The sequence below is a fragment of the Calonectris borealis genome, chromosome 39 (genome assembly GCF_964195595.1).
Source record: "Calonectris borealis chromosome 39, bCalBor7.hap1.2, whole genome shotgun sequence".
Classification (NCBI taxonomy): domain Eukaryota; kingdom Metazoa; phylum Chordata; class Aves; order Procellariiformes; family Procellariidae; genus Calonectris; species Calonectris borealis.
Genome location: NC_134350.1, coordinates 36577 through 58841, shown reverse-complemented (window position 1 = coordinate 58841; position 22265 = coordinate 36577). Strand labels below are relative to the sequence as shown.

Genomic DNA, 22265 nt, shown 5'->3' with positions numbered 1-22265 from the left:
CCATGTCCTATACATTCTCCATATCCTATATGTTCTCCATGTCCTATATGTCCCTCATGTTCTCCACGTCCTCCACGTCTTCCACGTTCCCCGTGTCCCCATGTCCCCCTCCACGTCCTCTATGTCCTCCACGTCCTCTATGTCCTCCACGTCCTCTATGTCCTCCACGTCCTCTATGTTCTCCATGTCCTATATGTCCCTCATGTTCTCCATGTTCTCCATGTCCTATACATTCTCCATATCCTATATGTCCTCCATGTCCTATGTGTCCCTCATGTTCTCCACGTCCTCCACGTCCTCCACGTTCCCCGTGTCCCCATGTCCCCTTCACGTCCTATATGTCCTCCATGTCCTATATGTCCTCCACGTCCTCTATGTCCTCCACGTCCTCTATGTCCTCCATATCCTATATGTCCTCTATGTCCTATATGTCCCTCATGTTCTCCACGTCCTCCACGTCCTCCACGTCTTCCACGTTCCCCGTGTCCCCGTGTCCCCCTCCACGTCCTCTATGTCCTCCACGTCCTCTATGTCCTCCATGTCCTATATGTTCTCCACCTCCTATACGTCCCCCCGTGGGGCAGAGCGACGAGCTGGGGGTGCAGAAGCGGCTGCGGACGGAGGTGATCCAGCTGGAGGACACCTTGGCCCAGGTGCGCAAGGAGTACGAGATGCTGCGCATCGAGTTCGAGCAGAACCTGGCGGCCAATGAGCAGGCGGGTGAGCCACGCCCGGCGCCACGCCCGGCGCCACGCCCTTGGAGGATCCGGGGGTTGGGGGGGGGGGAGGTGTAGAGCGGGGGCTGCCCAGGGTGGGGGAGCTGGGGAGGGTCCTCCTAGATCTATGGTGGGTTGGGTGCTCTGGGATGGTCCTCCTGGGGTTCTGTGGTGGGTTGGGTGCTCTGGGATGGTCCTCCTGGGGCTCTATTGGTGGTTGGGTGCTCTGGGATGGTCCTCCTAGAGCTCTATTGATGGGTTGGGTGCTCTGGGATGGTCCTCCTGGGGTTCTGTGGTGGGTTGGGTGCTCTGGGATGGTCCTCCTAGATGTCTGTTGGTGGGTTGGGTGCTCCTGGGGTGGTCCTCCTGGGGTTCTGTGGTGGGTTGGGTGCTCTGGGATGGTCCTCCTAGATGTCTATTGGTGGGTTGGGTGGTCCTCCTGGGGTTCTGTTGGTGGGTTGGGTGCTCTGGGATGGTCCTCCTAGATGTCTATTGGTGGGTTGGGTGCTCCTGGGGTGGTCCTCCTGGGGTTCTGTTGGTGGGTTGGGTGCTCTGGGGTGGTCCTCCTGGGGTTCTGTGGTGGGTTGGGTGCTCTGGGATGGTCCTCCTAGAGCTCTATTGGTGGTTGGGTGCTCTGGGATGGTCCTCCTGGGGCTCTATTGGTGGGTTGGGTGCTCTGGGGTGGTCCTCCTGGGGCTCTGTGGTGGGTTGGGTGCTCTGGGGTGATCCTCCTAGAGCTCTATTGGTGGGTTGGGTGCTCTGGGATGGTCCTCCTAGAGCTCTATTGATGGGTTGGGTGCTCTGGGATGGTCCTCCTGGGGCTCTGTTGGTGGGTTGGGTGCTCTGGGATGGTCCTCCTGGGGCTCTATTGGTGGGTTGGGTGCTCTGGGGTGGTCCTCCTAGAGCTCTGTTGGTGGGTTGGGTGCTCTGGGCTGGTCCTCCTAGAGCTCTGTTGGTGGTTGGGTGCTCTGGGATGGTCCTCCTGGGGCTCTATTGGTGGGTTGGGTGCTCTGGGGTGGTCCTCCTGGGGTTCTGTGGTGGGTTGGGTGCTCTGGGATGGTCCTCCTGGGGTTCTGTTGGTGGGTTGGGTGCTCTGGGGTGGTCCTCCTGGGGTTCTGTGGTGGGTTGGGTGCTCTGGAATGGTCCTCCTAGATGTCTATTGGTGGGTTGGGTGCTCCTGGGGTGGTCCTCCTGGGGTTCTGTTGGTGGGTTGGGTGCTCTGGGGTGGTCCTCCTGGGGTTCTGTGGTGGGTTGGGTGCTCTGGGATGGTCCTCCTGGGACTCTGTGGTGGGTTGGGTGCTCTGGGGTGGTCCTCCTAGAGCTCTATTGGTGGTTGGGTGCTCTGGGATGGTCCTCCTGGGGCTCTATTGGTGGGTTGGGTGCTCTGGGGTGGTCCTCCTGGGGCTCTGTGGTGGGTTGGGTGCTCTGGGGTGATCCTCCTAGAGCTCTATTGGTGGGTTGGGTGCTCTGGGGTGGTCCTCCTGGGGCTCTGTTGGTGGGTTGGGTGCTCTGGGATGGTCCTCCTGGGGCTCTGTTGGTGGGTTGGGTGCTCTGGGATGGTCCTCCTGGGGTTCTGTGGTGGGTTGGGTGCTCTGGGGTGGTCCTCCTAGATCTATGGTGGGTTGGGTGCTCTGGGATGGTCCTCCTGGGGTTCTGTGGTGGGTTGGGTGCTCTGGGGTGGTCCTCCTAGAGCTCTATTGGTGGTTGGGTGCTCTGGGATGGTCCTCCTGGGGCTCTATTGTGGGTTGGGTGCTCTGGGGTGGTCCTCCTACATGTCTATTGGTGGGTTGGGTGCTCTGGGATGGTCCTCCTAGAGCTCTGTTGGTGGGTTGGGTGCTCTGGGATGGTCCTCCTGGATCTCTGTGGTGGGTTGGGCACTCTGGCATGGTCCTCCTAGATGTCTATGGTGGGTCGGGTGCTCCAGGATGGTCCTTCTAGATCTCTATTGGTGGGTTGGGCGCTCTAGGATGGTTCTCCTAGATCTCTATGGTGGGGTGGGTGCTCTGGGATGGTCCTCCTACATCTTTATCTTGGGTGGGGGACTCTGGGATGGTCCTCCTGGGCCTCTATGGTGATTTTAATTCCTCTGGAGACGCTCTGGGATGGTCTTCCCAGGGCTCTGTGGTAGTTTGGAGGTTCTGGGAAGGTCCTCCTAGATCTCCATGGTGGGTTGGTGGGTCTGGGGCCGCTCTGGGCTGCTCCTCCCCCTCCTCTATGGTGCTCCCTTCCCCAACTCTATGGTCCCAGACGGCTCTGCTCCCTCTTCCCCCGGCTCTCTATGACCCTGCGTGAAACTGGAGGGGGTGGGGCTGGACACAGGCACCCACCCACCCACCCCCGGGACCCCACCCAACGCTTGGGTCCTCCCCCACCCCCCGCAGGCCCCATCAACCGGGAGATGCGGCACCTGATCAGCAGCCTGCAGAACCACAACCACCAGCTCAAGGGCGACGTCCAGCGCTACAAGCGGAAGCTGCGGGAGGTGCAGGCTGAGATCAACAAGGTGGGCGGGGCCTCGGGGGGGGGTGGGGCATCCGGAGGTGTGGCCCCTTTAAGGGGGTGGGGTGTGGCAGACCTGGGCCCGCCCCATCACTCAATGAGGACTAGGTGGCATAGCCCCTTTAAGGAGGTGAGGGTGAGGGGGCGGGGCCTCTGGGGGTGCGGCCCCTTTAAGGGGGTGGGGTGTGGCAGACCTGGGCCCCCCCCATCACTCGCTGAGGACTAGGTGGCGTAGCCCCTTTAAGGAGGTGGGTGAGGAGGCGGGGCCTCCGAGGGTGTGGCAGGCTTGGCCCCGCCCCATCACTCAATGAGGACTAGGTGGCATAGCCCCTTTAAGGAGGTGAGGGTGAGGGGGCGGGGCCTCCGGGGGTGCGGCCCCTTTAAGAGGGTGGGGTGGGGCAGATCTGGGCCCACCCCATCACTCGCTGAGGACTAGGTGGCGTAGCCCCTTTAAGGAGGTGGGTGAGGGGGCGGGGTCTCCGAGGGTGTGGCAGGCTTGGCCCCGCCCCATCACTCAATGAAGACTAGGTGGTGTAGCCCCCTTTAAGGAGGTGGAGGTGAGGGGGCGGGGCCTCCAGGGGTGTGGCCTCTGTGGGGGGGGTGGGGGTGGTAGACCTGGGCCTGACCCATCATTCAATGAGGACTGGGTGGCGTAGCCCCTTTAAGGAAGTGGGGTGAAAGGGCGGGGCCTCTGGGGGTGTGGCTTCTTTATGGGATGGGGTGTGGCACACTCGGCCCCGCCCCATCACTCAATGAGTGGTGATTGGTGTGCTGGTGGTCCCCACCTATAGGAGTGTGTGACCCCTTTAAGAGGGTGGTGCTATGATGAGGGGGCGGGGCCAGCCCTAGGGGTGGTGTCTAGCGAGGGGGTGGGGCCAAACAGGTAGGGCAGCTCTTAAAAGGGCCATGACAGCAGGGGCTGGGGTGGGCCCCATTGAGGGGGTGGAGCTTGGGGTCTCCCCCTTTAAGGAGGTGGGGCCTTAAAAGGGCAATGGCTATGGGGGTGGAGCCTAGCGAGGGGGTGGGGTCTGGGGGAGGGGCCTTAAAACGGCCATATGGGGGGGGGGGGGGGGGGGCTGTCCCTTAAAAGGGCTATGCCACCACATCTTCATGGGCGTGGCCCGCTGACTCCTCCCTTCCTCCTTTAGCTCCGCCTCCAAGCCAGCGGTGCCCCACCCTCTCAAGGCAGCGCCCCGCCCCCTCCGCCCCCCCCAGCCGCCGCCGCCGCCGCCACCACCACCGCCGCCCCCCCGGAAGAGACCACCGCCGCCGGGGGGGCCCCGGGCCCCGCCCCCACCAAGGAAGAAGAAGGCGGGGCCCCACCAGGCCCCACCCCCCCGGAGCCTAAGCGAGAGGCGGCCATGACACCCGCCCCGCCCGAGGCGGCCCCCCCGCGGCGACCGGCCGAGGAGGAGGAGCTTCCCGCCGCCGCCGCCGCCCCCCCGGCCCCCGTCCCCGCCGCGCCCCCCCCGGCGCAGCCCCCCCCTCCCCGGGTGAAGGAGCCCCTCCCGGCCCCGCCCAGGCCCGGAGCTTCCCGGGGGGGTCCCGAAAGGGAGCGGCTGCGGGAACGGGAGCGGGAACGCCCCAAGGGCCCCCCCGACGAGCCCAAGAAAAAAGATTCCGAGGTCCTCAAGCAGCTGCGGGGGGAGCTCAAGTGAGAGGGGGGGCCCCCCCCCAATTTTGGGGAGGCTGGGGGGGGGTATTGGGGGCTGGGAGGGGCTGGAGGGGGGGGGGGGCTGTTTTAAGGGGTGCTGGGGGGGGCAGTTTAGGGGGTCCTGGGGGGGGTATTGGGGGGGTGGCCAGTTTAGGGGGTGCTGGGGGGGTATTGGGGGGGGGGCCAGTTTAGGGGGTCCCTGGGGGCAGTTTAGGGGGTCCCGGGGGAGGGCTTATGGGGGGGGGGGGCTGTTTTAAGGGGTGCTGGGGGGTGGGGGGGGCGGTTTAGGGGGTCCTGGGAGGGGGGGTTATTGGGGGGGCTTATTGGGGGAGGGGTACGGTTTAGGGGGTCCCTGAGGCGGATATGGGAGGGGGGCCCAGTTTAGGGGATCCCCGCGGGGGGGGGGTTTGGGGGGGGGCCGGTTTAGGGGGTCCTTGGGGGCAGTTTAGGGGGTCCCGGGGGAGGGCCTATGGGGGGGGGGGCGGTTTAGGGGGTCCTGGGAGGGGGGGTTATTGGGGGGGGGGTTATTGGGGGAGGGGTACGGTTTAGGGGGTCCCTGAGGCAGGTATGGGAGGGGGGCCCAGTTTAGGGGGTCCCCGCGGGGGGGGGGTATGGAGGGGGGGCCGGTTTAGGGGGTCCTTGGGGGCAGTTTAGGGGGTCCCGGGGGAGGGCCTATGGGGGGGGGGGCGGTTTAGGGGGTCCTGGGAGGGGGGGTTATTGGGGGGGGGTTATTGGGGGAGGGGTACGGTTTAGGGGGTCCCTGAGGCAGGTATGGGAGGGGGGCCCAGTTTAGGGGGTCCCCGCGGGGGGGGGGTATGGGGGGGGGGGCCGGTTTAGGGGGTCCTTGGGGGCAGTTTAGGGGGTCCTGGGGGGGGGGCTGTTTTAGGGGGTCCTGGGGGGGGGGGTTATTGGGGGGGGTTTAGGGGGCTGGGGGGGAGGGGGGCAGTTACGGGGTCCCTGGGGGCAGTTTTGGGGGACCCAGGGGAGGGTCTGGGGGGGGGGGCTGTTTTAGGGGGTCCTGGGAGGGGAGGGGGGGGGGCTGTTTTAGGGGGTCCTGGGGGGGGGGGTTATTGGGGGGGGTTTAGGGGGCTGGGGGGGAGGGGGGCAGTTATGGGGTCCCTGGGGGCAGTTTTGGGGGACCCAGGGGAGGGTCTGGGGGGGGGGGGGCTGTTTTAGGGGGTCTTGGGGTGCCATTCTGGGGGGGGGGGATGAGTTTTGGGGGGAGGGGAGCACTTATGGGGTCCCCGGGGGCGATTTTGGGGGTGTCTGGGGCACTTGGGGGGCGGAGGGTAATTAAGGGGTCATTTTGGGGGGGGGGGGGCAGTTTTGGGGGGGTGTTCCGGGGAGGGCTAGGAGGCTGGCGAAGAGGCTTTTATTATGCAAATGAGATGCAAAGGAGGGGGTGTCATGGCGGGCAGGAAGGCGCAGGAGAGCCAGAAGGAGATGAAGCTGCTGCTGGACATGTACAAGTCGGCCCCCAAGGAGCAGCGGGACAAGGTGCAGCTGATGGCGGCCGAGAGGAAGAGCAAGGCCGAGGTCAGGCCCCCGTTAGCGCTCGTTAAGGCTCGTTAACGTATGCTAATGTAGGCTAACGGGCGCTGCCCCGACGTTAAGGCCCCTTCCCTCCCGCTTGCTGCTTCCCGCCATTTCTTCCCCCCCGCCCCCGGCCCCCGTTCCCTCGCGCCGTGGCCCGGCGCCGTTCCCGCCTTTGCGCTGCGGTGTTGCCTCGCGCCGTGACCTCGCGCGGTGACCTCACGCCGTTACGTCACGCCGTTACCTCACGATTACCTCACGCCATTACCTCGCGTCATTACCTCACGCCATTACCTCACACGATTACCTCACGCCATTGCCTCGCGTCATTATCTCACGCCATTGCCTCACACGATTACCTCACGCCATTGCCTCGCGTCATTATCTCACGCCATTGCCTCACACGATTACCTCACGCCATTGCCTCGCGTCATTATCTCGCGCCATTACCTCACACGATTACCTCACGCCATTACCTCGCGTCATTACCTCACGCCATTACCTCATGCCGTGACCTCACGCCATTACCTCACAATTATCTGACGCCATTACCTCGCGTGATTATCTCACACGATTAGCTCGCACCGTTACCTCACGCCATTACCTCGCGATTATCTCACACCATTACCTCATGCCATTACCTCACGATTACCTCACACAATTACCTCACGCCATTACCTCATGTGATGATCTCACACCATTACCTCACGCTGTTACCTCACGCGATTATCTCATGTGATTGCCTCACGCCTTTACTTCCCACTCTGCCCTCATGCTATTACGTCACGCCGTTACATCACGCCATTACGTCACGCCATTACGTCACGCCATTACCTGGCGTGATTACCTCACGCCATTACCTCCCACTCTTCCTTCACACCATTACCTCACGCTGTTCCCTCACCCCATTACATCACGTGATTACATCACGTGATGACCTCACACCATTACCTCACGCCATTGCCTCCCACTGTTCCCTCACGCCATTACATCACGTGATGACCTCACACCATTACCTCACGCCATTGCCTCCCGCTGTTCCCTCATGCCATTACATCACGTGATGACCTCACCCCATCACCTCCCGTGATGACCTCACCCCCATTACATCACGTGATGACCTCACCCCATCACCTCCCGTGATGACCTCACCCCCATTACATCACGTGATGACCTCACCCCATCACCTCCCGTGATGACCTCACCCCATCACCTCCCGTGATGACCTCACCCCCATCACCTCCCGTGATGACCTCACCCCGCTCACCTCCCCTGATGACCTCACCACATTAACTCCTGTGATGACCTCACCCCATCACCTCCCGTGATGACCTCACCTCCTGTGATGACCTCACCCCATCACCTCCCGTGATGACCTCACCCCCATCACCTCCCCTGATGACCTCACCCCATCACCTCCCGTGATGACCTCACCCCATCACCTCCCGTGATGACCTCACCCCCATCACCTCCCCTGATGACCTCACCCCATCACCTCCCGTGATGACCTCACCTCCCGTGATGACCTCACCCCATCACCTCCCGTGATGACCTCACCTCCCGTGATGACCTCACCCCATCACCTCCCCTGATGACCTCCCCCCCCTCACCTCACCCCCTTCCCTCCCGCTGTTCCCTCACCCCATTCCCGCCCCCCCCCCCGGCTGACGTCACTGGCCACGCCCCCAGGCGGAGGAGCTGCGGGGGCGGGCGCGGGAGCTGGAGGAGCGGGAGCGGCGGGAGAGCAAGAAGCTGGCGGACGAGGAGGCCCTGCGGCGCCTGCGCCACGCCGAGGAGCAGATCGAGCACCTCCAGCGCAAGCTGGCCGCCACCAAGCAGGTGGGCGGGGCCGCGGGGGCGGGGCTTCGCCGGGAGGGGGCGGGGCCGGAGAGGGGTTAGCGCGGGGGGGGGGGTGTGTGGCCTGAGGGGAAGGGTGTGGTTGTGGGGGTGTGGCCTGTGGGGGTGTGGCCTGAGGGGAGGGGCGTGGTTGTGGGGGTGTGGCCTGAGGGGGTGTGGCCTGAGGGGAGGGGCGTGGTTGTGGGGGTGTGGCCTGAGGGGAAGGGTGTGGTTGTGGGGGTTGTGGCCTGAGGGGAAGGGTGTGGTTGTGGGGGTGTGGCCTGTGGGGGTGTGGCCTGAGGGGAGGGGCGTGGTTGTGGGGGTGTGGCCTGAGGGGGTGTGGCCTGAGGGGAGGGGCGTGGTTGTGGGGGTGTGGCCTGAGGGGAAGGGTGTGGTTGTGGGGGGTGTGGCCTGAGGGGAAGAGTGTGGTTGTGGGGGTGTGGCCTGAGGGGAGGGGCATGGTTGTGAGGGTGTGGCCCAAGGGGGGGGTGTGGCCTGAGAGGAGGGGTGTGGTTGTGGGGGTGTGGCCTGAGGGGAAGGGTGTGGTTGTGGGGGTTGTGGCCTGAGGGGAAGGGTGTGGTTGTGGGGGTGTGGCCTGTGGGGGTGTGGCCTGAGGGGAGGGGTGTGGTTGCAGGGGTGTGGCCTGAGGGGAAGGGTGTGGTTGTGGGGGTGTGGCCTGAGGGGAGGGGTGTGGTTGTGGGGGTGTGGCCTGAGGGGAGGGGTGTGGTTGTGGAGGTGTGGCCTGAGGGGAAGGGTGTGGTTGTGGGGGGTGTGGCCAGAGGGGAGGGGTGTGGTTGTGGGGGTGTGGCCAGAGGGGAGGGGTGTGGTTGTGGGGGTGTGGCCAGACGGGAGGGGTGTGGTTGTGGGGGTGTGGTCTGAGGGGAGGGGTGTGGTTGTGGGGGTGTGGCCTGAGGGGAAGGGTGTGGTTGTGGGAGGTGTGGCCAGAGGGGAGGGGTGTGGTTGTGGGGGTGTGGCCTGAGGGGAGGGGCGTGGTTGTGGGGGTGTGGCCAGAGGGGAGGGGTGTGGTTGTGGGGGTGTGGCCAGAGGGGAGGGGTGTGGTTGTGGGGGTGTGGCCTGAGGGGAGGGGTGTGGTTGTGGGGGTGTGGCCTGAGGGGAGGGGTGTGGTTGTGGGGGTGTGGCATGAGGGGAGGGGTGTGGTTGTGGCAGGTGTGGCCAGAGGGGAGGGGTGTGGTTGTGGGGGTGTGGCCTGAGGGGAGGGGCGTGTTTGTGGGGGGTGTGGCCTGAGGGGAGGAGCATGGTTGTGAGGGTGTGGCCCAAGGGGTGGTGTGGCCTGAGAGGAGGGGTGTGGGGTGTGGTTGCGGGGGTGTGGCCTGAGGGGGTGTGGTTGTGGAGGTGTGGCTTGAGGGGAGGGGTGTGGTTGTGGGGGTGTGGCCTGAGGAGAGGGGCGTGGTTGCAGGGGTGTGGCCTGAGGGGAGGGGTGTGGTTGTGGGGGTGTGGCCTGAGGGGAAGGGTGTGGTTGTGGGGGGTGTGGCCAGAGGGGAGGGGTGTGGTTGTGGGGGTGTGGCCAGACGGGAGGGGTGTGGTTGTGGGGGTGTGACCTGAGGGGAGGGGTGTGGTTGTGGGGGTGTGGCCAGACGGGAGGGGTGTGGTTGTGGGGGTGTGGTCTGAGGGGAGGGGTGTGGTTGCAGGAGCAGGGCCTTGAGGGGAGGTTAGAGTGGGAGGGCGTGGCTTTAAGAGAGGGGGCGGGGCTTGTGGGTTGGGCAGGGCCTTTGGGGCTGGACATTATGGGAGGGGGGGCGGGGCTTTGGAGGGGTGTGGCGTTACAGGAGGGGGTGTGGTCTTAGGAGCAGTGGGTGTGGCCTGAGGCATCGGGGGCGTGGTTTTCCCACGGCGAGCCTACGGGGGCAGGACTGGGGTGGTGGGCGTGGCCTGGTCCCTTGGGGGCGTGGCCTCTAAGGGGAATGGGGAATGGGGGGCGGGCAACACTTACGATGACAGAGGTAGGCAGTGTGATGTCATAGCTGTGTTTTATGATCTCATAGACGTATGTTGTGATGTCATAGGGCTGTTTTCATTAGCACATAGAAGGCTGGGAGAGAAGCATCCATGATGGGGGGCGGGGGGCAGCGCCTATGACATCACAGGCAGGCTGTATGACATCATAGGCACACCCTTCGAGCTCACAGACGTAGCTTGTGATGTCACAAGGGCGTTTTGTAGGTGGCGGGTGGGAACCATCTGTCACGGGGCGGGGGCGGGAGGGGGAGCAGCGCATCGGCGGGTGGGGCTTGTGACATCACCGGCGCCCTGCGTGACTTCAGGAGCACGTTTGCTGACATCACGAAGCGGGTTTGTGACGTCATAGCCGGATTCCGGGCCGCGCCAGGCAGGGAAGGGCGGCCGTGGCTGCAGGGTGTTGGGTGGGTGGGTGGGTGGGGCGGGTTGGGTGGTGATGTCACGGGGGATGGCGTGTGACCTGACGGCGGCCATGTCGGGGGCGGGGCAGGAGGAGGAGGCGCTGCTGTCGGAGATGGACGTGACGGGCCAGGCCTTCGAGGACATGCAGGAGCAGAACCTGCGGCTGCTGCAGCAGCTGCGGGAGAAGGACGACGCCAACTTCAAGCTGATGTCAGAGAGGATCAAGGCCAATCAGATCCACAAGCTGCTGCGGGAGGAGAAGGACGAGTTGGCCGAGCAGGTCCTCGCCCTCAAGGCCCAGGTGGGACCCAGGGGGCCGGGGAGGACCCAGGTGTTCGGGAGGGTCTAAGGGCACCCAGGTGTCCAGGAGGTCCAGGGGAACCCAGATGGTTGTGGGGCTGGAGGAACCCAGGTGAAGGATGAGGTGGTGGAGCAGGTTCTCACCATCAAGGTTCAGGTGGGATCCAGGAGGACCCAGATGGTTGTGGGGTTGGAGGAACCCAGGTGGTGGAGAAGGTCTTCACCATCAAGGTCTAGGTGGGACCCAGGGGGCCAGGGAGGACCCAGGTGTTCGGGGGGGTCTAAGGGCACCCAGGTGTCCAGGAGGTCCAGGGGAACCCAGATGGTTGTGGGGTTGGAGGAACCCAGCTGAAGGATGAGGTGGTGGAGAAGGTCTTCACCATCAAGGCCCAGGTGGGACCCAGGGGGCCAGGGAGGACCCAGGTGTTCGGGAGGGTCTAAGGGCACCCAGGTGTCCAGGAGGTCCAGGGGAACCCAGATGGTTGTGGGGCTGGAGGAACCCAGGTGACCAGAAGAAGGATGAGGTGGTGGAGAAGGTCTTCACCATCAAGGTCCAGGTGGGACCCAGGGGGCCGAGGAGGACCCAGGTGTCTCAGGAGGGTCCAGTGGAACCCAGGTGGTTGTGGGACTGGAGGAACCCAGGTGACGAGGAGAAGGATGAGGTGGTGGAGAAGGTCCTCAGCATCAAGGTCCAGGTGGCACCCATGTGTCCAGGAGGACCCAGGTGTCTCAGGAGGGTCCAGTGGAACCCAGGTGGTTGTGGGACTGGAGGAACCCAGGTGATGAGGAGAAGGATGAGGTGGTGGAGCAGGTTCTCACCATCAAGGTTCAGGTGGGATCCAGGAGGACCCAGATGGTTGTGGGGTTGGAGGAACCCAGGTGAAGGATGAGGTGGTGGAGAAGGTCTTCACCATCAAGGCCCAGGAGGGACCCAGGGGGCCAGGGAGGACCCAGGTGTTCGGGGGGGTCCAAGGGCACCCAGGTGTCCAGGAGGTCCAGGGGAACCCAGATGGTTGTGGGGTTGGAGGAACCCAGGTGACCGGGAGAAGGATGAGGTGGTGGAGCAGGTTCTCACCATCAAGGTTCAGGTGGGATCCAGGAGGACCCAGATAGTTGTGGGGTTGGAGGAACCCAGGTGAAGGATGAGGTGGTGGAGAAGGTCTTCACCATCAAGGTCTAGGTGGGACCCAGGGGGCCGGGGAGGACCCACATATTTATGGGGGTCCAAGGGCACCCAGGTGTCCAGGAGCTCCAGGGGCACCCAGATGTTTGTGGGACTGGAGGAACTCAATATCCAGGAGAAGTGGTGGTAGAGCAGGTCCATCAAGGTCCAGGTGGGACCCAGATGTCCGGGGAGGACCCAGATGTCCAGGGATGACCTGGGTATCCTGGGTGAGGGCACCCAGCTGTCCAGGGTGAGGGGACCGAGGTGTCTGGGTGGGTTTGTCCCCAGGTGGACGCCCAGTTGCTGGTGGTGCAGAAGCTGGAGGAGAAGGAGCGGGGGCTGCAGAGCAGCCTGGCGGCGGTGGAGAAGGAGCTGGCCCTGCGCTCCCAGGCCCTGGAGCTCAACAAGAGGAAGGTGGGTGGGTGGGGGGCACCCACGTGTCCGGGAGGACCCAGGCATCTGGGTTGGGGGGACCCAGGTGTTTGGGTGGGGGGCACCCAGGTATTTTGGGGGGCGGGGGGGGGGAAAGAAGGGGTCTGGGCGTTTGGAGGGGATTTGGGTGGTCATGGGGGGACCCAGGTGTCCGGGGGGGACCCAGGTGTCCAGGGGGGGAACCCAGGAGTCCAGGGGGGACCCAGGTGTCCGGGGGGGACCCAGGTGTTTGGGTGGGGGGCGCCCAGGTGTCCAGGGGGGATCCAGGAGCCCAGGGGGGACCCAGGCATCCAGGGGCGACCCAGGTATCTGGGTGGGGGGGACCCGGGTGTCCCGGGGGGGACCCAGGTGTCCGGGGGGGACCCAGGTGTTTGGGTGGGGGGCACCCAGGTGTCCGGGGGGGACCCAGGTGTTTGGGTGGGGGGCACCCAGGTGTCTGGGGGGGACCCAGGTGTTTGGGTGGGGGGCACCCGGGTGTCCAGGGGGGACCCAGGTGTTTGGGTAGGGGGGACCCGGGTGTCCCGGGTGGGACCCAGGTGTTTGGGTGGGGGGCACCCGGGTGTCCAGGGGGGGACCCAGGTGTCTGGGGGGGACCCAGGTGTTTGGGTGGGGGGCACCCAGGTGTCCGGGGGGGACCCAGGAGTCCAGGGGGGACCCAGGCATCTGGGTGGGGGGCACCCGGGTGTCCAGGGGGGACCCAGGTGTCCGGGTGGGGGGACCCAGGCATCCAGGGGGGACCCAGGTGTCCAGGGGGGACCCCAGGCATCCAGATTAGGGGGGACCCAGACATTTGAGGAGGGCGGGGGGACCCCAACATCTGGGTGGGGGGCACCCAGGTGTCCAGGGGGGCACCCAGGCATCCCAGGAGGAGAAAACCCAGCCCTGGGGACCCCAGGGGACCCCCAGTGTCGGGGTGCTGGGACTCATAAAGGGGGGGGTGGGACACCCCATTATCTGGGTGCTTGGGACTTGTTGGGGGTGGGGGGGGGGGGATCCCCCCCTGGCATCCGGGCCGGGGGTCCCCAGGGGGGTGCCGGGCGCGCAGGCGGTGGAAGCGGCGCAGCTGGCGGAGGACCTGCGGGCGCAGGGGGAGCACGTCCAGGCTCGGCTGCGGGAGCTGCAGGCCTGCGCCGCCGAGAACCGAGCCGCCAAGGACAAGGAGTCCCTCAGCCTCAAGAGAGCCCAGGTTGGGGGGCCCCTATGGGATCCATAGGGGAGGGAGCATGAGGGGGGGCTGTTTGGGGGCCTGGGGAGGTCCTTATGGGGTTCTATGGGGGTTGTGGGGGTTCTGGGGAGCCCTGGGGGGCTGTTTGGGGGCTCTACGGGCTCTCTTGGGGATCTGAGGGGGGTTCTATAGGGTACCTACAGCATCCTATAGGCTCTGTTGGGGATTTGGGGGGGGCTACGGGTGGTTAAGGGAAGGGTATGGGGTCCTTATGGGGCTCTATGGGGGCTGTGTGGGTTCTGGGGGGTCCTGTGGGGCTGTTTGGGGGCTCTACGGGCTCTCTTGGGGATCTGGGGGGGGGTCTATAGGGTGCCTAGAGCATCCTATAGGCTCTGTTGGGGATCTGGGGGGCCCTATAGAGTGCCTACAGCACCCTATAGGCTCTGTTGGGGATCTGGGGGGGGCTACGGGTGGTTAAGGGATGGGTATGGGGTCCTTATGGGGCTCTATGGGGGCTGTGTGGGTTCTGGGGGGTCCTGGGGGGCTGTTTGGGGGCTCTATGGGCTCTCTTGGGGATCTGGGGGGGGTTCTGTAGGGTACCTACAGCATTCTATAGGCTCTGTTGGGGATCTGGGGGGCTCTATAGAGTGCCTACAGCACCCTATGGGCTCTGTTGGGGATTTGGGGGGGGCTACAAGTGGTTAAGGGATGGGTAGGGGGTCTTTATGGGGCTCTATAGGGGCTGTGTGGGGTACTCTGTGGGTTCTGGGGGGCCCTATGGGGCTGTTTGGGGTGTCTGGGGGGTTCTATAGGGTGCCTACAGCACCCTATAGGTTCTGTTGGGGATTTGCGGGGGGGCTACGGGTGGTTAAGGGATGGGTATGGGGTCCTTATGGGGCTCTATGGGGGCTGTGTGGGTTCTGGGGGGCCCTGGGGGGCTGTTTGGGGGCTCTATGGGCTCTCTTGGGGATCTGGGGGGGTTCTATAGGGTGCCTACAGCATCCTATAGGCTCTGTTGGGGATCTGGGGGGCCCTATAGAGTGCCTACAGCACCCTATGGGCTCTACTGGGGATTTGGGGGGGGCTACGGGTGGTTAAGGGGTGGGTAAGAGGTCCTTATGGGGCTCTATAGGGGCTGTGTGGGGTACTCTGTGGGTTCTGGGGGGCCCTATGGGGCTGTTTGGGGTGTCTGGGGGGTTCTATAGGGTGCCTACAGCACCCTATAGGTTCTGTTGGGGATTTGCGGGGGGGCTACGGGTGCTTAAAGGATGGGTATGGGGTCCTTATGGGGCTCTATGGGGTTGTGGGGGGCCCTGTGGGGCTGTTTGGGGGCTCTATGGGCTCTCTTGGGGGTCTGGGGGGGGGTTCTATAGGGTGCCTACAGCCTATAGGAGGTCTACCAGGACCTCTAGGGGGTGTATGGGGACCTATAGGGCGTCTACGGGGACCTATAGGGGGGTCTACGGGGACCCACAGTGCCAGCGTGGGTCAGCACCCCCCATCCCCGCAGGAGGAGCTGTCGCGGCTGCGGCGGAAGCTGGAGAAGCAGCGGAAGGTGGAGGTCTACGCCGACGCCGACCAGATCCTCCAGGAGGAGATCAAGGAGTATCGGGTGCGGTTGCCGGCGGGCACCCATGGGTGCTGGGGAGGAGTGGGCAGGGCTGAGGGGGGCACCCCCACTTTCCCTCAGGGCTCCCAGCGGCTGGGCGAGGGGGCTGGAGGACGTTGGAAGGGGCTGGAGGGCCTTGAGGTGGGGTTGGAGGACCTTAGGAAGAGGTTGGAGAAGCTTGGGTGGGGTTGGAGGACCTTCGGTGGGGTTGGAGGACGCATGGGTGGGTGCTGGAGGACTTTGGGTGGGGTTGGAGGTCTTTGGATGGGAGTTGGAGAACCTTGGGTGGGGCTGGAAGACCTTAGGAAGGGGTTGGAGAACCTTGGGTGGGGTTGGAGGACCCATGGGTGGGTACTGGAGGACTTTGGGTGGGGTTGGAGGTCTTTGGATGGGAGTTGGAGAACCTTGGGTGGGGCTGGAGGACCTTGCGGTGGGGCTAGAGGACCTTGGGTGGGGCTGGAGCACCCATGGCTAGTGCTGAAGGACCTTAGGAAGGGGTTGGAGAACCTTGGGTGGGGTTGGAGGACCTTAGGAAGCAGTTGGAGGACATTGGGTGGGTGCTGGAGGACCCTTGGGTGGGGCTGGAGGACCTTAGGAAAAGGTTGGAGAACCTTGGGTGGGGTTGGAGGCCCTTAGGAAGGGGTTGGAGGACATTGGGTGGAGTTGGAGGACCCATGGGTGGGTGCTGGAGAACTTTGGGTGGGGTTGGAGGTCTTTGAATGGGAGTTGGAGAACCTTGGGTGGGGTTGGAGGACCTTAGGAAGAGGTTGGAGAACCTTGGGTGGGGTTGGAGGCCCTTAGGAAGGGGTTGGAGGACATTGGGTGGAGTTGGAGGACCCATGGGTGGGTGCTGGAGGACTTTGCGTGGGGTTGGAGGTCTTTGAATGGGAGTTGGAGAACCTTGGGTGGGGTTGGAGGCCCTTAGGAAGGGGTTGGAGGACATTGGGTGGAGTTGGAGGACCCATGGGTGGGTGCTGGAGGACTTTGCGTGGGGTTGGAGGTCTTTGAATGGGAGTTGGAGAACCTTGGGTGGGGTTGGAGGCCCTTAGGAAGGGGTTGGAGGACATTGGGTGGAGTTGGAGGACCCATGGGTGGGTGCTGGAGGACTTTGGGTGGGGTTGGAGGTCTTTGAATGGGAGTTGGAGAACCTTGGGTGGGGTTGGAGGACCTTAGGAAGAGGTTGGAGAACCTTGGGTGGGGTTGGAGGCCCTTAGGAAGGGGTTGGAGGACATTGGGTGGAGTTGGAGGACCCATGGGTGGGTGCTGGAGGACTTTGCGTGGGGTTGGAGGTCTTTGAATGGGAGTTGGAGAACCTTGGGTGGGGTTGGAGGCCCTTAGGAAGGGGTTGGAGGACATTGGGTGGAGTTGGAGGACCCATGGGTGGGTGCTGGAGGACTTTGGGTGGGGTTGGAGGTCTTTGAATGGGAGTTGGAGAACCTTGGGTGGGGTTGGAGGCCCTTAGGAAGGGGTTGGAGGACATTGGGTGGAGTTGGAGGACCCATGGGTGGGTGCTGGAGGACTTTGGGTGGGGTTGGAGGTCTTTGGATGGGAGTAGGAGAACCTTGGGTGGGGCTGGAGCACCCATGGCTAGTGCTGAAGGACCTTAGGAAGGGAGTTGGAGAACCTTGGGTGGGGTTGGAGGCCCTTAGGAAGGGGTTGGAGAACCTTGGGTGGGGCTGGAGGACCTTAGGAAGAGGTTGGAGAACCTTGGGTGGGGTTGGAGGACCTTAGGAAGCAGTTGGAGGACATTGGGTGGGTGCTGGAGGACCCATGGGTGGGGTTGAAGGACCCATGGGTGGGTGCTGGAGGACTTTGGGTGGGGTTGGAGGTCTTTGAATGGGAGTTGGAGAACCTTGGGTGGGGCTGGAGGACCTTAGGAAGAGGTTGGAGAACCTTGGGTGGGGTTGGAGGCCCTTAGGAAGGGGTTGGAGGACATTGGGTGGAGTTGGAGGACCCATGGGTGGGTGCTGGAGGACTTTGGGTGGGGTTGGAGGTCTTTGGATGGGAGTTGGAGAACCTTGGGTGGGGCTGGAGGCCCTTAGGAAGAGGTTGGAGAACCTTGGGTGGGGTTGGAGGCCCTTAGGAAGGGGTTGGAGAACATTGGGTGGAGTTGGAGGACCCATGGGTGGGTGCTGGAGGACTTTGGGTGGGGTTGGAGGTCTTTGGATGGGAGTTGGAGAACCTTGGGTGGGGTTGGAGGCCCTTAGGAAGGGGTTGGAGAACCTTGGGTGGGGTTGGAGGACATTGGGTGGGGTTGGAGGACCCATGGGTGGAGTTGGAGGACCCATGGGTGGGGCTGGAGCACCCATGCCTAGTGCTGAAGGACCTTAGGAAGGGGTTGCAGAACATTGGGTGGAGTTGGAGGACCCATGGGTGGGTGCTGGAGGACAATGGGTGGGGCTGGAGGACCCATGGGTGGAGTTGGAGGACCCATGGGTGGGGCTGAAGCACCCATGGCTAGGCCTGGAGAACCTTACGAAGCGGTTGGAGAACCTTACGAAACGGTTGGAAAACCTCAGGTAACCTCGAAGAAACTTCAGGTGGTGATTCCAGAACCACAGGGGTTAGGACCGGAGCACCCATGGGTGTCAAGAAACTTGACGGCCATCTTGCCCCGCCCCCTTTTCAGGCCCGTCTGACCTGTCCCTGCTGCAACGCCCGCAAGAAGGACGCCGTCCTCACCAAGTGCTTCCACGTCTTCTGCTTCGAGTGCGTCAAGAGCCGCTACGACACCCGGCAGCGCAAGTGTCCCAAGTGCAACGCCGCCTTCGGCGCCCACGACTTCCACCGCGTCTACATCAGCTGAACACCCCCCCCCCCCGCCGTCGCCTCGTGGCACCCATGGGTGCTCTCTCTGCCCCCCCCCCCCCCCCCGCCCCGTGGGTGCTCCCTGGTCAACTGCGGGTTGGGTTTTTGGTCAACTGTGGGTCTTGGAGGGTCAATGCCAGCTTGGAGGACCATGGGTTCGTCTTGTGTCTGTGTTAGATGAACCTCGTGGTGATTCTGGGGCACCCATGGGTGCCCCGTGACACCCATGGGTGCCCCGTGACACCTATGGGTGTCCCACATCACCCATGGGTGCTCTATGGTCAACCACAGGTCTTGGAGGGTCAATGCCAGCTTGGAGGACCATGGGTTCGTCTTGTGTCTGTGTTAGATGAACCTCGTGGTGATTCTGGGGCACCCATGGGTGCCCCGTGACACCCATGGGTGTCCCACATCACCCATGGGTGCTCTATGGTCAACCACAGGTCTTGGAGGGTCAATGCCAGCTTGGAGGACCATGGGTTCGTCTTGTGTCTGTGTTAGATGAACCTCGTGGTGATCCTCGGGCACCCATGGGTGCCCCGTGACACCCATGGGTGCCCCGTGACACCTATGGGTGTCCCACATCACCCATGGGTGCTCTATGGTCAACCACAGGTCTTGGAGGGTCAATGCCAGCTTGGAGGACCATGGGTTCGTCTTGTGTCTGTGTTAGATGAACCTCGTGGTGATTCTGGGGCACCCATGGGTGCCCCGTGACACCCATGGGTGCCCCGTGACACCTATGGGTGTCCCACATCACCCATGGGTGCTCTATGGTCAACCACAGGTCTTGGAGGGTCAATGCCAGCTTGGAGGACCATGGGTTCGTCTTGTGTCTGTGTTAGATGAACCTCGTGGTGATCCTCGGGCACCCATGGGTGCCCCGTGACACCCATGGGTGCCCCGTGACACCTATGGGTGCCCCACATCACCCATGGGTGCTCTATGGTCAACCACAGGTTTTGGAGGTGGGTCAACGCCAGCTTGGAGGACCATGGGTTCCTCTTGTGTCTCTGTTAGATGAACCTCGTGGTGATCCTCGGCCACCCGTGGGTGCCCCATGACACCTATGGGTGCCCCACATCACCCATGGGTGCTCTGTGGTCAACCACAGGTCTTGGAGGTGGGTCAACGCCACCTTGGAGGACCATGGGTTCCTCTTGTGTCTGTGTTAGATGAACCTCATGGTGATCCTCGGCCACCCGTGGGTGCCCCACAACACCTATGGGTGCCCCATGTCACCTGTGGGTGCCCCAAGGTGCCCCACGTCACCCATAGGTGCCCCATGGTCAACCGTGGGTCTTGGAGGGGGGTCAACACCACCTTGGAGGACCATGGGTTCCTCTTGTGTCTGTGTTAGCTGAACCCTGTGGTGATCCTCGGCCACCCGTGGGTGCCCCATGACACCTATGGGTGCCCCAGGTGGATTCATGGCACCCATGGGTGCTGTGTGGTCAACCATGGATCTTGGAGGTGGGTCAACGCCACCTTGGAGGACCATGGGTTCCTCTTGTGTTTGTGTTAGCTGAACCCTGTGGTGATCCTCGGCCACCCGTGGGTGCCCCATGACACCTATGGGTGCCCCACGTCACCCGTGGGTGCCCCATGGTCAACTGTGGGTCTTGGAGGTGGGTCAATGCCACCTTGGAGGACCATGGGTTCCTCTTGTGTCTGTGTTAGATGAACCTCGTGGTGATCCTTGGGTGCCCCACGACACCTATGGGTGCCGCATGTCACCCGTGGGTGCCCCAAGGTGCCCCACGTCACCCATAGGTGCCCCATGGTCAACCGTGGGTCTTGGAGGTGGGTCAATGCCACCTTGGAGGACCATGGGTTCCTCTTGTGTCTCTGTTAGATGAACCTCGTGGTGATCCTCGGCCACCCATGGGTGCCCCATGACACCCATGGGTGCCCCAAGGTGCTCCACGTCACCCATAGGTGCCCCATGGTCAACCAGGGGTCTTGGAGGTGGGTCAACGCCACCTTGGAGGTCCATGGGTTCCTCTTGTGTCTGTGTTAGCTGAACCCTGTGGTGATCCTCGGCCACCCATGGGTGCCCCCTGACACCTATGGGTGCCCCAGGTGGATTCATGGCACCCATGGGTGCTGTGTGGTCAACCATGGATCTTGGAGGTAGGTCAATGCCACCTTGGAGGACCATGGGTTCCTCTTGTATCTGTGTTAGCTGAACCCTGTGGTGATCCTCGGCCACCCATGGGTGCCCCCTGACACCTATGGGTGCCCCGGCTGGATTCATGGCACCCATGGGTGCCCCATGGTCAACCGCACATCGTGGAGGTGGGGCAACGCCACCTTGGAGGACCACAACTTCCTTCAAGCCCGAACCCCGTGGTGACCCGTGGGTGCCCGATGACACCTATGGGTGCCCCATAATGACCTATGGCTGCTCCCGCTCCCCCCCCACCCAATAAAACGCTTGGAGCTGTGGGCGTGGCTGCGTGTGGCTGTTGGGGGAGGGGTCCCAAGGCGGGGGTGAGACCATAGAGATGGGGGCAAGAGGCTCCAGAGGGGCCACGTGACCATGGAGGCGGCTTCGAGCACCCTATGGGACCATAGAGAGGCGGGGGGGAGGTACCAGAGCGTCCCCATGACCATAGAGTTGGGGGGGTGCGCCTAGAGCGTCCCCCGGAACCATAGAGATGGAGGACGCGGTGTGGGGGGGGGGGACCATAGAGTTGGCGGACCTGCTTCGTAGACTGTCGCACCCCGGAGACCATAGAGGCGTGGCGGACCTCCCGCCTAGAGCGCCTTGAACCGAGGCCTGGCGGACCGCCCCCCCCTTCAGGCTGCTCCAATGAAGACCATCGAGTCTTGGAGGACCGCCGGCCTAGCTCGCCACCCGGAAGTAGACCCCCATAGGCTGCTCCAATGAAGACCATCGAGTCTTGGAGGACCGCCGGCCTAGCTCGCCACCCGGAAGTAGACCCCCATAGGCTGCTCCAATGAAGACCATCGAGTCTTGGAGGACCGCCGGCCTACCTCGCCACCCGGAAGTAGACCCCCCCATAGGCTGCTCCAAGGAAGACCATCGAGTCTTGGAGGACCGCCGGCCTAGCTCGCCACCCGGAAGTAGACCCCCCATAGGCTGCTCCAACGAAGACCATCGAGTCTTGGAGGACCGCCGGCCTAGCTCGCCACCCGGAAGTAGACCCCCATAGGCTGCTCCAATGAAGACCATCGAGTCTTGGAGGACCGCCGGCCTAGCTCGCCACCCGGAAGTAGACCCCCATAGGCTGCTCCAATGAAGACCATCGAGTCTTGGCGGACCGCCGGCCTAGCTCGCCACCCGGAAGTAGACCCCCATAGGCTGCTCCAATGAAGACCATCGAGTCTTGGAGGACCGCCGGCCTAGCTCGCCACCCGGAAGTAGACCCCTCCCAGGCTGCTCCAATGAAGACCATCGAGTCTTGGAGGACCGCCGGCCTAGCTCGCCACCCGGAAGTAGACCCCCCATAGGCTGCTCCAATGAAGACCATCGAGTCTTGGAGGACCGCCGGCCTAGCTCGCCACCCGGAAGTAGACCCCCATAGGCTGCTCCAATGAAGACCATCGAGTCTTGGCGGACCGCCGGCCTAGCTCGCCACCCGGAAGTAGACCCCCATAGGCTGCTCCAATGAAGACCATCGAGTCTTGGAGGACCGCCGGCCTAGCTCGCCACCCGGAAGTAGACCCCCCCATAGGCTGCTCCAATGAGGACCATCGAGTCTTGGAGGACCGCCGGCCTAGCTCGCCACCCGGAAGTAGACCCCCCATAGGCTGCTCCAATGAAGACCATCGAGTCTTGGAGGACCGCCGGCCTAGCTCGCCACCCGGAAGTAGACCCCCATAGGCTGCTCCAATGAAGACCATCGAGTCTTGGAGGACCGCCGGCCTAGCTCGCCACCCGGAAGTAGACCCCCATAGGCTGCTCCAATGAAGACCATCGAGTCTTGGAGGACCGCCGGCCTAGCTCGCCACCCGGAAGTAGACCCCCATAGGCTGCTCCAATGAAGACCATCGAGTCTTGGAGGACCGCCGGCCTAGCTCGCCACCCGGAAGTAGACCCCCATAGGCTGCTCCAATGAAGACCATCGAGTCTTGGAGGACCGCCGGCCTAGCTTGCCACCCGGAAGTAGACCCCCCATAGGCTGCTCCAATGAAGACCATCG

The 22265-nt window shown here is 63.5% G+C and overlaps 1 protein-coding gene across 4 annotated transcripts in view; it reads left to right on the top strand.

The window, feature by feature from the left end:
• RNF40 (ring finger protein 40) overlaps positions 1-20544 on the top strand; it is a 41654-nt gene extending 21110 nt beyond the window's left edge. For 2 of the 4 annotated variants that reach the window (XM_075135402.1, XM_075135401.1), the window contains exons 10-19: positions 585-720; positions 3098-3219; positions 4364-4869; positions 6288-6405; positions 8092-8241; positions 10706-10918; positions 12371-12496; positions 13541-13700; positions 15190-15291; positions 17918-20544. In XM_075135402.1, coding sequence (XP_074991503.1) covers positions 585-720; positions 3098-3219; positions 4364-4869; positions 6288-6405; positions 8092-8241; positions 10706-10918; positions 12371-12496; positions 13541-13700; positions 15190-15291; positions 17918-18273 — 1989 coding nt within the window. In that variant the 3' untranslated portion in view covers positions 18274-20544. The remainder of the gene's footprint in view (positions 1-584; positions 721-3097; positions 3220-4363; positions 4870-6287; positions 6406-8091; positions 8242-10705; positions 10919-12370; positions 12497-13540; positions 13701-15189; positions 15292-17917) is intronic. The other 2 variants (XM_075135403.1, XM_075135405.1) reach the window with 2 other exon arrangements.
• Positions 20545-22265: the final 1721 nt, after the last annotated feature.